The 16759-nt window shown below is 41.3% G+C and overlaps 1 protein-coding gene across 2 annotated transcripts; it reads left to right on the forward strand.

The window, feature by feature from the left end:
• The first annotated feature begins 2210 nt into the window (after positions 1-2210).
• Positions 2211-15851, forward strand: LOC139478922 (uncharacterized). 2 transcript variants are annotated; one of them, XM_071261614.1, is made up of 18 exons: positions 2211-2291; positions 2962-3073; positions 3879-4027; positions 5164-5294; positions 6578-6713; positions 7510-7578; positions 8001-8113; positions 8233-8314; positions 9131-9298; positions 10254-10340; positions 10814-10908; positions 11430-11537; positions 11992-12052; positions 12584-12691; positions 13082-13146; positions 13621-13692; positions 14423-14592; positions 15413-15851. In XM_071261614.1, the coding sequence occupies exons 2-18, from the start codon at positions 3022-3024 to the stop codon at positions 15718-15720; spliced, it is 1974 nt and encodes a 657-aa protein (XP_071117715.1). In that variant the 5' UTR covers positions 2211-2291; positions 2962-3021; the 3' UTR covers positions 15721-15851. The 2 variants fall into 2 exon arrangements, with proteins under 2 accessions (XP_071117715.1, XP_071117724.1); XM_071261623.1 differs by lacking the exon at positions 2211-2291 and adding an exon at positions 2468-2489.
• Positions 15852-16759: the final 908 nt, after the last annotated feature.

A 16759-nucleotide genomic window follows, 5' to 3' on the forward strand; every position in this document is an offset into this window, starting at 1 on the left:
TCTCCCTGATAACAGAACAATGTCATTTTGTGTATATAAGGAAGGGAATTTATGGATATCAACTTCTTTATCATGAAGAACATGACATTTCGCAGTATATACTAACTCCTTCATCGGGATAATAGATGCTATGAAGCAGAGAACATATATAAGTATGCACCTGTAAGAACAAAGAAGGTAATAGAGAAGAGAAGCCAACAGCTAATTGGCGCTGATAGGTGAATAGCAATGGACAAATGGAAGCCAACAGTTTGTTATCTTATTTCTGTTGTACTTGCAGGTACATATATATGTTCTCTGCTCTATTTAAACGTCATCTTCCAGTATGTGAGGTTTCCAGATCAACGAGGCTCGGACTATTGAATGTTCCATTGTTTATCAAAGTAGACCATGCATACTAAATGAGGATAATAATTTAGATATATTAAGACAAAACATCTGTATCGTCCTCACTCAGACACTGATGAAGTGATATTCGTTTTCAATGGCGCCTGGTATTCACCGTCCCACGTACATTCATTTCGCCGACACTTTTCATATAACACCAGCTGATTTATCTGTGTGAATATCTCGGGCATAGTAAATGAAAATAAAACGCTCACCGCCGCGAATACTTCCCATGGTCCTATCAGGATAATGTAAGCAGACAGCCACGAAATATGAAATTGCATTACAAAAGATATACATTTCGCAATCTGGGCTGTGTCTGTTCGGGAACTGGTATGTAAATAAAAGCGACAAAGGCATTCCCATAATCATAATAAGTCTCTACTAAAAGCAGAGTCCATTGTAATATTCGACTATATCATAAGCATGTGTTTATGAATCACAATCAAATAGAGTTGACAGCAGGTGTGTGATGTTCAGGAGCATAGAAAAATAAAATCGAATTCAGATGTCTGATCGAAACACTATGAAGTTATACTAAATGCACATAAATAAATTAATATTCTTAATCCACTCAGACATGCCCATTATCCCGTTCAGTGGATCAGTGTGCACTCAAATACATTCTCAGCTCCCTGGGGAGCATACAGCCGAAGCTGCCTTTTAGGCGATGGAAGTGTTTGCTTCACATTGTCTTCTTAATCCGGTCGGTTGCCCATGAGGTGGTGAATGGACAGAGGCTTATTTCGAACAGTTGTGGAATCCTGTCCGCCTTCAGAGAGACAACACATTTGGTAACCTGTGATTCCGGAGGGAGAAGCCCTATTAAATCGCAGGCATCTTCTAGGCGTGATCACCCATTCACCAACGCGTTGCTTATTTACACACAGGACCACATGCCACCAAAGCGTTTTTAATCAGGTGTACATCAAAACCGTATTTTTTCCACTATCATATAAATTTCTACAATACTGTACGATTCCAATTACGCATGTGTTTATGAATCAGTACCAAATAGTGATCATACCCGGTGTTTGCGAAAAGGTGAGCATATTCTGCCTCATCACTGGCACCTGTCACAAACACATGCAAAGGCAAGTCAATTATTCACCTAAAACACGGGAACATAATTCATTTTTTTAAACATTTGTGTTTCTGCATTTAAAAATACATAGATTATAAATGTTACATAATGTTAAGATAGGCAAAATTAAATGGTTGCGAAGAAAAGCCCGTTTGATGACACTTTCAGCAATATTCCAGTGAAATTACAGTAGCCTGTATATCTGGACCAGATAAGAATCCACTAATGACAGGCAGTCAACCATGTCAGCGATCCTGACCACCCGATCCCTAATTTTAGTTGACCATCACGACAATCATGAGTGGAGATTTAATCAGAACCCTTATTCCAGCAGTGGAGTACTCCTGAACGTGTAAAGAAATAATGCCGACATGTGTGTTAGCATGGTATGGTGCTGACAAACCTAGACACATAATAGGAGCGAAAGTGAGACTCCATCCAAGAGCCTAAAATTCTGGCACGGCAAATTGCGACGCCATAGATAAATCACCCAACCCCGACCCCAGCTATTAATTAAGTGATACGAAAGGCCCTGAGTGGTGATATACTCTCTTGATAAATACTAAACAGTAAACAACAAAGCTCCCATTTGTAAGGGATCATGATCAAGTTCGTCATAACAGAATTTCTTGTATCCATAGCAGGATGTATTGTCCAAACATACTGCTCACTACAAACAGGACCTTAGCGAGATTAGACAAGTCAAGTTTTCGAATTTGTCACACCTGGTATTGTGGGAAATACACACGTGTTGTGCCGCTTATCAACAGGAATTTATGGCGGCTGTGTACACAACGCTGGAGTGACCACTGTAGTACAGGTATGGCATTTGTAATTGAAAGCCTTTGCATGTGTTTGTGACGGATGCCACCTGGTGGGACAGGATACGCTCTCCCTTTGGCGAACACCTGGTATCATCACTAATTGATAGTGAATCATAAACACATACACAATCATATAGTCGGAATCGTACAATCACCTCAGCTTCTGGCAGAGATTCCGATTGAATATGGAAAAGGTTTTGTCGCTTTTATCTTCTACTATCATGAATTTAAGTCAGCTCGTTATATCTGACATTAGCCATTCTCATGAAAAGTAATGCCATACACTGACTTCGTTACTCCTGATTCATAACATAGAACCGGAGATCACCCTCCGGGACAGACCATTTGCTTTTCTGGGGTGGTGTTTGTGTGGATTTTGTATCGGAATGTAATGTGTACGTTTTGTAGCAGGTACTTTCTTTTTTTCAACACTCTGAAGCATAATGATATTTTTCTCGAATTTTCGGGGACAATATATTGTTTGGGATAAAATCCCAGGCCCTCACGAAGAAATAAAAAGGTCGGTCCCTAACGTTAACGCCTCAGCTCTGCTATGAAATTTTGTAAAGACTTTTTTTAAATCCTGGATTCCTTGGAATAAAGTTTTTACCAGGGAAATAATCGTTGTCTTTATTACCTTTTTGGCTGGGATGTGTGTTCTTGCAGGAGTCATCGCCCATAAGCTAGAGTTTACCTTCAGGCCCGAGCAACGAGGCTACATCTGCGATGTTGTGTACATGTGTTATTGCTAGTATCTTGGTCATCAGTCAAACTACAGGTAAGTCATATGGTGACTGTTAGAACTGCTAAAGAAGAAAGACGTAAAAGAGCGAACATATGTGATAAAGCACACGTTTATAACCTTTTAAATACAAACTCTTTTCAAAAGCTAACGTAAACAAAAATATCTCTCAAATCTAAGTTCTTTAATTAGATGATGGCCCTACCATGGTGTGCATGTTGTACCTGTCATTTGTATTGAGATTCACATGAGTTATTTCTTTCTGTCCATGGCGGTTTCTTGGGTTGGCGGTTGTTGTTGCTGAGATGGCATGCATTCATCGTTATAAAACTGTTTTCGTCATTAATTACACTTTAATAATACTCTTTTTTATTGATTAATCAATCCACTTTTACATGTCATGTATTCATTGTTAACTAAATGAAATGATTTATTATCCTTTTCTACTTGTAAAAGATAGAACCTTCAGCCTTTTTCAAAGAATTAATATGGTCATCAAAATGGGTGCTTGGCACACGGAAGCCTTAATTTCTTTCTAAAATTGATTATACGTTTTACTGGCTCCGTAACACCACACGCCTTCCATTTTCAAAGAACGGCAACAAAACTGACTTACTTGACATGGTAGACTGAAATCCTCTGAAAGTGCAACTTTGTTTTAGACACAGTAAATGATATGCCATCATGGGTTCCCAGCCTTGTCTATCAAATACGTGTTGTAAGCAATGCACAAACATGCACGCTCTTTCAATGTACTCAGTAAAGCCTATTCCCTATATTTTATGTTGTTCCCTTATTTGCTTCCATCAGTATATCACATTTCTTGTCGACTTTCACGTAGGCGATGAGGTCAGCGCCTTGAGGTCAGTGTTTGACCAGTATTACCAGTGGCGACTGAAGGACTCCCCGGAGAAGTCCACCTACCTCAACGTGCACGACTACGACGGTAAAGTGGACAGTGTTGGTCTAGCAGAGTTCGATTTCACAAAGGTAGCTACTGCTATTTACAATGACGCGGAGTTGTCAATATGAGTGTGTATCTTCATACATAACTGAAATAGATTGGCGTTCCGATCAAATGACTTTCAAACAATATTTTGGCCAACCATTTTAGCTCTATTCGAGACAAGTGATCTATCTGAAGATTTAACAAGTGATCCCAACTGCTGTTTACTGCACTCAGAGCAAGTGTCTCTCCTCCATGCCGTCGGCAAACTAGGACCAAACCTGACGCAATTCACAGTGCGGAGTACCGTCCCTTGGGCACACCAGAAACCCATGGTTGTGGGTTCGAATCTCGGTTCGCACCGATTATGTATCTAGGTTCGTCAGCACCAAACCGGTGCTCGTGGGTTTAACCAAAGTGGTAAACGTCTGAGACCTGCACCACTTCGGACTTTCCTCCTACATTAAACTGACACGCCGCGATATAACTGTAATACTGTTTCCAGGGGAGTTAATCCCAACTCACTCACTCACTCTGCCTGGCCACCCGATCCATTTCAGTTTCATCCTACGACCAGTTTAGGTTCATGTCGAGCTAACCTACAATCTCATTAAAAATCAGATCTTATAGTTCTTTCTACCGCTAAACAAAAAAGGATGACATCCTCACGTCAGAACGACCTTTCATCCGACCAATCAGAGCTTCGCTTACCATTCCGGGAAAGTGACAATCAGAATGTGTCTTCTTTTCGTGCCACCTCGCGATACTTTGCACGGGGTATTCCGAACGACAATTACGGGCTGTACGTCACTCTGTCGCCGGAAACGGAAGAGACTTTCCATTGCCCATGGGAAGTACTGCTATACAGTATCATCCATCTATTTGACATTCCAGAGGTTTTTTTGTTCAGTTTTTAAATTTTGAATCAATATTTTTCAAAGCTCTGCCCGGAATGGAAGTAGCAAGAGTGAAACAAACGCCGTAAAACTCGAAAAAACTGCTTTCTGATTGGCTGATTTCGACTTTGCGAAAGGTCGTTCTCACATGACCCCTAATGGGATGTCCTCAAATATTTGTTTAGTGGTAGCGGGAACTAAGATCTGATTATGATGAAATTGGCTATTCTGATTCTCCTTCCTAGCCATTGAGGTGACTGTAAATCTTGTTTTAACTCCTCAAGGCGAAGGTAGATGAGTTTCTGATGAGTCTCGGTAAGATCGACTACAACTCTCTGCCCAGACAACAACGGTACAACTACGCCGTCCTGAACGACACCCTCACCACCGTGTCGCGGGGATATCAGTGGAGACTGTGAGCTATGTCTACTTTACTCTCAAATCAAAAAATCAAAATGTTTAATTAAATTCACGTTGATGCATTGAAATTACACTAAGCCTTACAACGGCCATGATAGGTTTTCAAGGTTAGCAGAATGAAATAGAAATTTAATTCCTTCACCAAACAACCTTTGTCGGGAAATAAGAAGAAATATTATTTTACAGTAACTATTTAACAGTAATTATTACCAGTGTTAAAAAGACTCCCTACTTAAGCTGACATGTAGGAATCAAAATCACTTTAATAGCCGACAATCCCACAATACTATCAATGACGTATCTCACTATGTATTCGTAGTGTTTTTGCATTCGCATCTTCGGCTCACGCCATTCTATAGAGACACAAGAATACGGAGAATCAGAAAATCTGCCAAACCTTAAAAAGACACAACCTCGACAAACAAGTGAAAATGTGAAAGGAATCAATATGTATTCATAAAGAAATGTTTCAGTAATTATTGACAAGGTCCAGATTAACAAGGGCATTGTGTGTGCGAGTTTTGTGTTAGACAAAGTGACACAACATGTATGTTACGTAGCTACAAGGGAACGACCGTCCGAAAGACCTTAGTGTAGCAGTTTCAACCTTGAGTCGGGTTCTGGGTCAGACCTACAACAACGTCATTCCCTCCTTTCCTTATCTTCCCGAGGCAAAGGAGTTAACTGACTATAATAGTCCAGTTTTCACCCTTGCCGAACTAGGCTGGAATTTCTGGGCTCGATCGTAACGCCACTAGTAGCTATTACGAATTATGTCCCTTCTCTGTCCCTCCTATTGACCAATCAGATTCCATCTCTCATATCACTTGCATTTGCCCAGTCAAGACCACGTGAGGTGCATCAAATCACTTGAAGAAATTTGCAAAATATCTGTCGACCCCCAGTTGACGGTACACATGCTTGTAAATCCCGCTGTCGATCGACATCTGTACGTTGAAATCCATGTTGATTACGAACCAGATGTCTAGTTTGTTATGGAATTTTTATTGGACTATGCATTAACTCGTTAGTCAAGCCTAAATATAACTCCGGACTTCCAGCCTAGTTCGGCAAGGGTGGAAACTGGACTTTTATAGTCAGTTAACTCCCGTGCCTCGGGAAGATGGCCTTTCCTTCCACACTGAGGAGACTCATCACGTTATAATGAAGTAAAGGCCGAAGCCGTGACACATGAATGCACGACTGACAATGTAGGACTTCCAACATTAGCAACGTTCAACGGAGGAAATGTTGACAAAAATTGCCTCTCTTTACCAGATACGGTGCACTTAACCCTATCAACTTTCTTGAGGGCAATCAAGTAGACCCTGAATCTCTCCTGAAGATTACAAGATTTGAGACAAAATTGGACTTTTTGAACTTCATCAGCAGAATCGACGGCTATCCCCAACAGGTGGGTTTTGATCATTATGTATCACAGCGATGTGACTCATTAACTACCGGGGCGGTGGGATAGCTGAGTTGTTAAAGCGTTCGCTAGTCACACCGAAGGACCGGGTTCGAATGCCTACATGGGTACGCCCTAATATTGCTGGAATATTGCTAAAAATGGCACAAAACCATCAACTAATCATTTATCTACCTTTATCAACATTATTAACACTTGAAAAATTAAAGTTGATCGTATTATTAATTTAACTTTTAGGGACACGGGTGGCCCAGTGGTCTAAGAATCCATTTTGCGCGATGTAAACTTACCTCACTTTGATGATACAGGATCCGCTAATTTTGTGTTCGAAAATTGAGTCTGTGCGGTGAGTCACTTTAAGCTGACAGACCCAACTTACTTTGAGTTTTACATTGCCTTAATTTTACATTGCCTTAATTCTAGCTGTACACAATGTAGGTAAGCGGTTAAAGAGTCTGTGTTTCTCCGTTCATCAACGTGATGTTTGGTTTTATTGTTGTTTAACGCCTGAGTCAGCAATAAATCAACTATATCACAGCGTTCTGTAAATAACGAGTCTCCGCCAGAAAAACCAGTGACTGATATCATGAACAACATCCAACGTCGTCGGCGAAACGCAATCTACCATGTCACCACCTTACAACCCTATCTACATAATCGACTCTTAAGGTATATGTTACTGCAAGTCATCAAAATATAACACATCATTTCCTAGATATTCAGTTAAAGGTTATATGCTACACATGGTAGGATATGTTCTCTAACTGTTTCATTCCTTCAGATAAGAGACGAGATTACCTTGATGACGGAATCAGCACGACTGGGAAGAACAAACAACATCTATTCAATGGTAAATCATCATACAGTCCTGTGATAAGAGGTTTGGGGGGGGGGGGGGGGGGGGGGGGACGTTAAGGCGCTGGTGGCCCATTCTTCTGAGGCGTCGCAATTAGCTGTCCAGAGTTGCGTCCCTTGGGAACGCCAAAAACTTATGATTGTGGGTTCGGATCCCGGTTCGCCACGATTATGTTTCTAGGTATGTCAGCACCATATTCGTGCTCGTGGGTTTCATTAAAGGGGCTAATGTCTGAGACGTGCATCACTTCGAGCTTCCTCCCACATTAAACTGACACACCGTGATATAACTCACTCACTCACTTACATAGTAAGTACTTTATTTGCTTCATAGTGTAACTGCATAAACTACCATACACAATATCGATGTTACCGTGAAATGACGACAACATAACATCATGCTTTGTTTCTAATAAGACGAAGGTTCCTGGTCAGATCGACGACCTCCTTAAAGAGGACCCGACTGCTTTTGTCTACTACAAACCCTTCCTATCCGATCTGGACAAACTGAGTATTCCTGAATCCGAAAAGTAAGCATGTTTTTTTTAAACTTCAGTAACGATCATCTGAAATTTCACAGATAATGCAATGACAAGGTACCTGGATGATGAGATACATGTACCTGAATGTGTAACTATATCTTTTCCAGGTCAGAAATGAGAGAGAAAGCCAAGAATGCATCCAAAAACCTCATAGATGCCTTTAGAGCGCTAAAACAATTTATCATCAATGTAAGTGCGAATAAATATTTCATTCTTTAGTATTAATTATACGTTCAAAGCAAACCCCTTGTTCCCTATTGTATTTCCGAATTATCAATCAAGTTCACAGTAAGATGTAGGTGTAGGCATATTGTATGCTCCTGTGTAGTCTTTTCTATAATCCAGTGTAGGCATACTGTATGCTCCTGTGTAGTCTATTCTATAATCCAGTGTAGGCATACTGTATGCTCCTGTGTAGTCTATTCTATAATCCAGTGTATGCACATTGTATGCTCCTATGTAATCTATTGTATAATCCAGTGTATGCACATTGTATGCCCCTATGTAATATATTGTGTAATCCAGTGTATGCACATTGTATACCCCTATGCAATCTATTGTATAATCCAGTGTATGCACATTGTATGCTCCAATGTAATCTATTGTATAATCAAGTGTATACATAGTGTATCAGCCAATGTAATCTATTGTATAATCCAGTGTATACATAGTGTATCATCCAATGTAATCTACTATAACCCAGTGTGAACACATTGTATGATCCAATGTATACACATTATATAGCCCAGTGTATGCATATTAATACAATCCAAATTCATACATATACGGATATAATCCAATGTATACATATCAATATAACCCGGTACATACACATTGATACACTCCAGTGTATGCATATTGTATAATCCCATGTGTATACCTCAGTGTATACATTAGGATACAATCACGTGTATACATATTGTATGATTCAATGTATGCATACCGATACAATGTTCCACAGTCAATATTTCCGCGATGCCCAAGTGTGTCAGCTATGTGTTGCAGGGGTACATCCCTCACGCCCGTGGGTCCTATGGCGTGGGGGGACTAAACCAGGGGGGCAACTACTACACCAACTGTCTCAGATGGCATCTGACAGTTGACAGTTCACCGGGACAAGTGCACCAACTTGGCCTAACGGAAGTTGCCAGGATTAGTAGGAAAATGAAAGACGTAAGAAACTAGTTAAGTTGAATATTTCAAACAATGAAATTAACTGTTGGGATTCGGGGCAGATTAGATCCCGGGGATTCCATTTTTGTCGTCAAAGTCGACTAATATGGTATTGGTGGTTTCAAGTTGTGACCGGACTTATTATGTGGCATCGTGCTCAGATCGCATGGTTGTTGTTCATACTGTCGACCATTCGGCTGCATGGCCCAGACCCGATTATCGATAGATCGACACAATATATAGTATGACTCTATATTAGCGGTAAATCTCGTAATTCACAGGCCCTGTCGACTGTTTACTTTTGCAAACCTTAGCACGATATTTCATCGCTTGATAAAATACAGGACTCGTTGCGTTATGTCACGGGTGCTCGTAAGTACAAACATTAACCTTTTTATGATAGTTTCTGGAATATTTTAAAAGGGAAATGATTAGAAAAGAACCCCTTGTTTGGACGAAATCCCTTGACCCAACCCACGTCGTATGCATACTGATTAAGCATAATCTAAAACAGGAAGCGATGTACAGCACATAATCTACACGTTTCATACTATAATATAGAGGTGCCCGCCTTTGAGTCGCTAATGACAGGTACTTTATTTACCGAACTCGTTAGAGAAAATCAGCATCGATCAATCCTAATTGATGTGTCATAAAATGTTGAACAAAGAACAAGAAACATGTTGCGTATGACATATTTAATAGGTTAGTAAGCGTGCGCCATTACGATCCAGTATAAATTAACTACCGCGAAAATATAGCATACCATGCCATACCAAACATTTCACTCACTCAACTCATTCATTTTACCCAAAATATGTCGGGGATACAGTATATTGTATAAAGTATATAATGTATAGTATATAGTATGTACTTGTATATCAAACATCAATGATTGGAATAAACACCAAGGGTAAGTTTCTTGTTAGAAACAATGTTTGTTCTTTTTCTTCAGATTATGATGAAGCAGAACTTTAAAGGAACAATATCTGAATATTTCACCATGTTGAGACGAGATCCGAGGTTTCACTTTAAAACGGCCGTAAGTTCTAAAGCACAATCCAGAGGCCAATGCTTCCCCGAAGCATGGTGTGAGATTTGTGATTCATTATTTAAGGACCATGAGCAGTAAGTCGGAAACAGTGTGCCGTGAAAGTGTGCCGGGAAATGTTCACAGTTCAGCAAACGGATATTTTCACTTTCTCGTCGAGGGTTTAAACCCTTGATACATATGACGCCCAATACTTCCAATAACAGCCTCACGTCGGACGTACCTCCCAAGTCTGGTTCAAGTCCTATAAACACTACTTTTGATGTCTGCTGTTTATTATGTATATCGGTCTCGCAGTTAACGACTGCCTCAAATACTCGGATATAATGTCTCGGTTTCAGACATGTCGTTATCATAATGTCTAACCATAGACAGTCAATGGGATCTAAGGCATAAATCGTCTCACCATTTTAGACAAACTCCCTTTCACTCTATACTTAACTAATCAACTTTCACTTATTCAGGATGAGATCATTGCCAAGTACAAGGATATCCTCTACAACAGGCTGTACCCTGCTCTGCCCAAAGTCTTCAAGAACATTCCTCAGTATAAAGTCAAGTAGGACATCTTGCCTGTGTTACACGTTGGCTCACACGTTTATGTATTGATAAGAAAGCAGCAATTCAAGTGTTATTGCTGAACATGCATGATATCAGCAGGCGAGATCGAGAGTATGCGTGTGTATGTCTGTGTGTGAGATGGTTTGTGGGATGGTGTATGTATGTGAGAGAGATTGTGTGCGAACATGTTGTTGGTTGTGCTTGTGTGTGCGAGAGAGAGAGATGCGTGTGTGGTGGTGTGTATGTATGATAGTTCTCGTCTGTGTAGAGACGTTCTAAACAATTATCATCCGGTTTAATGGGGAGTGGCTGTATCGTTATGTTTCTAGAATACAAAGAATATCACAATTCCGCTTCAAACAAGATGATTAATTTTTAGAATTTGTAATTTGTCTTAAATAGAGATCATTTTAAACCTATGCACAGCCACTGTGAGCTGGTCAAGCAGTCCCTGTACATTTCCATTACCACCGTGTTTTTTTCTCTGCCTATTCATGCGGGATTTGCTTTCTCCCCCAGAGTGACAGCGATGGGTAATGACGGACCGCCGGCCCAGTACATGCCCGGGTCCTCTGACGGGTCCAGACAGGCCGAGTTCCAGGCCAATGTCTTCAGGCCAAATGAAACGTGAGGATGGTGTTGTAGTAGTTAGTGAGAGAAAAAAATATTTTTAAAACTGTTATCGTAGTAGGAACTTAATACTTCATCAGGTGCGAGTATAAAATAGGGTATTGAATATGTAGATTCTAATATATTAACTGCTTTTACGTTGAATCATGTGTTTTTATTATGTTCGCGTTTGATGCAACTTTTCTAATACTGACGATACTGAACATTTACATTATGCACAGTATGAATCCAGTACGAATATAAGACGGTATGTAAACAGTTTTGGCATATACGGTATCATATCTTAAGAAGTCAAGCATTGCTGTGTCGTTGTGCAAGTCGACTGTATTGCTGTCTATGACTTAAACATACCCATTGGACATATTTGACATGTCAGTTTAGAAATATAGTCAGTGCAGAGACGTCAAGATGTTAAGCGCCTAAAGTGCTAATGTATTCCTCTCCTCATCAGTGACAGCTTCATCATGGTGGGAGATGCTCTGCATGAAGGAGTCCCCGGACACCACCTGCAGGTACAGATTGTTTATCACTTTAGTTTTCAAACCACAGATCAATGATGATAATCGGGGTAAATCTGGATTTACGACTTGTCGATCTTTGCAGCAACATTGATGTTGTAACGCCAACATGTCACAAACGTAACTAGATAGCGTTAGTATTGTGGGGCAATGGTGGCGTGAAAGTGGTTCAAAAGTGCTGCGATAGTGACGCGAAGGTGGCGCAAAGGTGCCGCGAAAGTGACGCGATCTTGTAAAATATTATCGCGGAAAATGCGCAATAGTTTCGCGTCAATGCCCCCAAAGTGGCGCGATAATACCGCGTTAGTGCCGCATTAGTGGCGGGAACATTTTGCCAAACTGGGGAAGTTACATATAAAATGTAGTGTGTACACAGTGATTTGTGGCGACCTGGTCTGGAACGAGCAAGCTACTTGGTAAAATCAGAGAAATATCAGTGTGCTTCAGAGGATATTGTATAGTTTGTTTTGTGTTGAGTCGACTAAAAATGCCACGAGTGAAACGCTGTTTGTGTTGTCTGTACAGTTCATATACCAGCAGACATCAAATCTTCCGGACTTCCGAAAAGAGGACTTGTCCGGCGCCTTCTACTCCATACCGTTCTCCTACCCAGGATATTCCTCGTATGTAGAGGTAAAAACACTGGACTGAATGAGTGAATACTTATATCTGTTACTTTATGGTGCAAATGTAAACATTTTCTTCCAAATTCCTAGCGGACCAAACCCGTGTGTGTCATCATGTAACAAGCCTCTTTATCAAACGTTGTCTGTCTCATCATACAAAATGCCTGAATAGTCACCATGTGGGCTATTATACTCCATCCAATATCAAAATCCGGAAGCACTAAGATTATATTTAAACTGTATATGTCAACTGATAGCGTCAACATTTTTAAGGGCCCTGAAAATAACCTTCCACATTTTTAAATGACCTACACGATGACGACAGATTTTTGTAAAAGCTTTCGTTGACCAAATGTTCAGACAGAGTTGTTCATGTAGATAGTTTCTGTTCATGAAGGGATGGGCTCTCTATGCTGAATCTCTGGGGGAGGAGCTGGGATTGTATGAAGATGACTACGAACTGTGAGAATCTACGATCTTGTAACCATAAAAATCATTGCTTGTACTTATTACATGTTCATATACACTGGAATACCAATATATATAGAGAACGCCGGGTGTGCGTGCGTGTGTGCGTGTGCGTGTGCGTGTGCGTGTGTGTGTGTGTGTGTGTTTGTGTGTGCGTGTGTGTGGCTGCGTGTACTAGTCCGGACTGATGCCGATTTTATAGCCCACTAAGATACCATGCCGCAGTTTAGCATGAATACCCCACTCAGACACAGTACACTAACTCCGAGCCGACCAGTCCTTGTTAAACCCCTCAATGCCGTGGCAGGCACCGACAAGTACCATCTTTTAACGTCTTTTAGTATGACGCGACCGGGGATCGAACCCATGGGTCACGACCTTCCGCTCTCTGGGCAGACGCTCTACCACTAGACCACGGAGACGGTCCTATTTAGGATATTACAGATTGCGCTTTTGTGTATGTTTCAGTATGGGTCGGTACAGTAACGAAATCTTCAGAGCCGGTCGGCTTGTTGTGGACACCGGACTCCACTTCATGGGGTACATATACTTCTATCACAGGACAATAACAACGTGTACCACATGGATATACCACGAGCCATGCTGACATGGAATTACATGTGGCTAGACACTCAAGAGTGACCTACCCTCACAAAGACAAGGGAAATAAAACGAGTGGTAGCTGGGAAAAACAATATGTAGTTGACCTTGTAATACGTTTTAAATGAATATAAGAATTAACCAGAATGTTGCAAGTTGAACCGGACCGTGTGTTCAACCTGTGGAGAAACACGATGCAACTGATTGAGCGACTATTGTTTAACGTCGCACTCAGCAATATTCGAGACTGTAAATACTGGAGACGGACCAGACATTAAAGTGACTGACCCGTGAAGGTCCGGTTTAGAATTGGTCTTCAGCAACCCATGCCTGTTGTAAAAGGTGACTAACGGGATCGGGTGGTCAGGCTCGCTGACTTGGTTGATGCATGTCATCGTATCCAAAATGTGTAGATATCGATGCTGATTGTCTGTTGCAGATTCGATTATTTACAGATCGCCGACATATAGCTGGAATACTGCTGAGTAGTGCGTTAAATAAAAAAACAAACAAATAAACAAATAAAGTGACTAGAATCATGAGCATAGTTCCACACAATCGGCACACAATGACCTGACCACCCGATCCTCAGTCGCTGTACCCGTAGCAATAATAAATACCAACGATTGTTAGCATTCATACGCAATCGACTCTTCTTATTCAAATGCAGATGGACACGCACCAGGGCTATCAGCTACATGCAGGAATACAATGCTCTGAGTGGAGGGAATCTGGAGAACGAGATTGACCGCTATATCACGTGGCCTGGTCAGGCATGCGCATACAAAATAGGAGAGCTTAAGATCCGGGCACTAAGAGAGAAAGCTGCATCTGCGCTGGGTATGTATGATATTCTATATTGCAATAAAACTCAAACATTTGCAATGGGTACAAATGCATCAAATGTGTGTAATAACTGCAAGACCAAACATCATATTTGTCTGATTTCATATTTGTGTATTTGTAAATTTTATCAGGTGAAGAAAATGACGTGTATGTATCAGAGATATTACCTTTGGCCCAATAACTGACATGTGCAATGGTATATAATTGTAACCCATTAATTATTAGAACTTCAACTCCGTCCAGCTCATTACTAAACACTCGAAATCATAATTTTTGTTCCCTTCCTTCTCACCTGAAGAGAGGTGGTGGGATAGGCTAGTGGTTAAAGCATTGTCATGCCGAAGCCCCGGTTCGATTCCTCACATTGATACAATGTGTGAAGCCAATTTCTGTGTCCCCGGCCGTGATATTTGTATCCACCGCCTTGATTGTGCTGGAATATCGCTAAAAAACGGCGTAAAACCATACTCACTCACTCACTCACCTGAAAACATGGTTCATATGAATCACATTCGTCGGCAGTTGATGTACACACATGTTCATTTGAATTTGTTTGAATAAACATATTGTTTGTTTATATATTGTGGCCTACCAGACGATGCAATTGTGGTATGAATAAATTAAACATGGTTATTCAATAGAATATACAATATACGTGCTTTATCACGACCAGTAGTGCCAGGTAATCTTTTAAAAGACTTCCAAATGCAGAGAAAGAAGATGCCACACAAACAGCACTCCCCGATTAACCTGGCTCAATGATGAATGTAGCATGAGGTCTTACATTGCAAGCTGTAATTATTTCACTTCTCAGCCTCGAAGTTCGACATCCGTGATTTCCATGGTGTTGTCCTCAGTGCCGGGGCTGTGCCACTGAGGCTGTTGGAAACCATGATCAACGACTGGATCGCAGATGTTCTTGCATCAGGAACAAGCCAGACGTCAAATGCTGCGTCTGGGCATTCGTTAACTTCCACACCACCTGGTGGTGGAACACTTACTTCCGGTGTTCACACAAAGTCTGATTCGCCTGCGACAACAAAGACACCCACCCCTACGCCCCCCAGAAAGACCGTGTACACCTTTACTGGGCAACTGCCTGTGCTTCCGAACATTGGATGAGCTGTAATACACGAACTTCCGTTACTCTGGTCAACTGAGTGATTTTAATTCACGAGGAAAGGAAATAAATAATATGGCTGTCACGTGTGTAACTGTCATCATTTTTCACAAATGTATTTATCAATACCACAAACGAAATAAAAGATATTTCCGAATTATACGGTGTTGGGATTTGGTAGCGACAGGACATCCCTCAGGTCCAACGAACAATATGGTGTAAAGCCTGGGGGAAATTTAATCTTCCAGTTTTGCCCAAGCACCACCCAGAATATCTCAACGTCATTGACTTGGATGTTTGTTGTTTTAATGATATAGTATAATTTAATGGTGTTGTCCAGACAGCACGGTTTTATGAGGTTTTGTTTTCATTAATTTGTTGTCCTTGTGAGGGATTCAGTGCTCACCTGTTTTGGATTCAGGGTCAGATATAAAGGGCCCCGGTCCTCGTAAAATCCAGGTCAAACGGGTAGTAACTGGTATAGTCTGTGTTCATGTCGAGCTCTCAGCTCTTTGGGAACATGCCTGGGGTGCCCAATTGCCCTGTGACAGTCTCAGTGTGTGGATTAAGGGGTCGAACGGGTGCCCAATTGACCTGTACCAGTCTCCGTGGAACAGGTGCCCAATTTGCCTGTGATAGTCTCTTTGTGTGGATTCAGGGGTAAAACAGGTACCCAATTGCCCTATTACAGTCTCTGTGTTGGGATCACAGGAAGACCAGGTGCCCACTTGACCTGTGACTGTCTCCGTGTGGGAATCACAGGAAGAACAGGTGACCACTTGCCCTGTGACTGTCTCCGTGTGGGGATCACAAGTAGAACAGGTGCCCACTTGCCCTGTGACTATGTGGGGATCAGGTGCTTCGTACCGTCATTGTTTCCATGTTGGTATTCAGGTGTAGAACGCGTGCCTAATCTGTCTCTTTGTGTAGATTCAGGGGATGTGTGGGTGAGTGAGTTGTGTTTAACGCCGCATAATCGGGGCGAACCGTGATTCGAACCCACAACCATAGGTTTCTGGCGTGCCCAAGGGACGCAACTCT

Source organism: Haliotis cracherodii, unplaced genomic scaffold (assembly GCF_022045235.1).
Source record: "Haliotis cracherodii isolate W230 unplaced genomic scaffold, xgHalCrac1.p SCAF_1, whole genome shotgun sequence".
NCBI lineage: Eukaryota > Metazoa > Mollusca > Gastropoda > Lepetellida > Haliotidae > Haliotis > Haliotis cracherodii.

What these genes read in the sequence shown, in the direction of transcription:
- LOC139478922 (XM_071261614.1), top strand. Translation starts at nt 3,022, where the DNA reads ATGTTGTGTACATGTGTTATTGCTAGTATCTTGGTCATCAGTCAAACT. An exon ending in TATGAAGATGACTACGAACT is followed by an intron (nt 13,147 to 13,620) that starts GTGAGAATCTAC and finishes TGTATGTTTCAG; the next exon opens with TATGGGTCGGTACAGTAACG. An exon ending in GAAAGCTGCATCTGCGCTGG is followed by an intron (nt 14,593 to 15,412) that starts GTATGTATGATA and finishes TTCACTTCTCAG; the next exon opens with CCTCGAAGTTCGACATCCGT.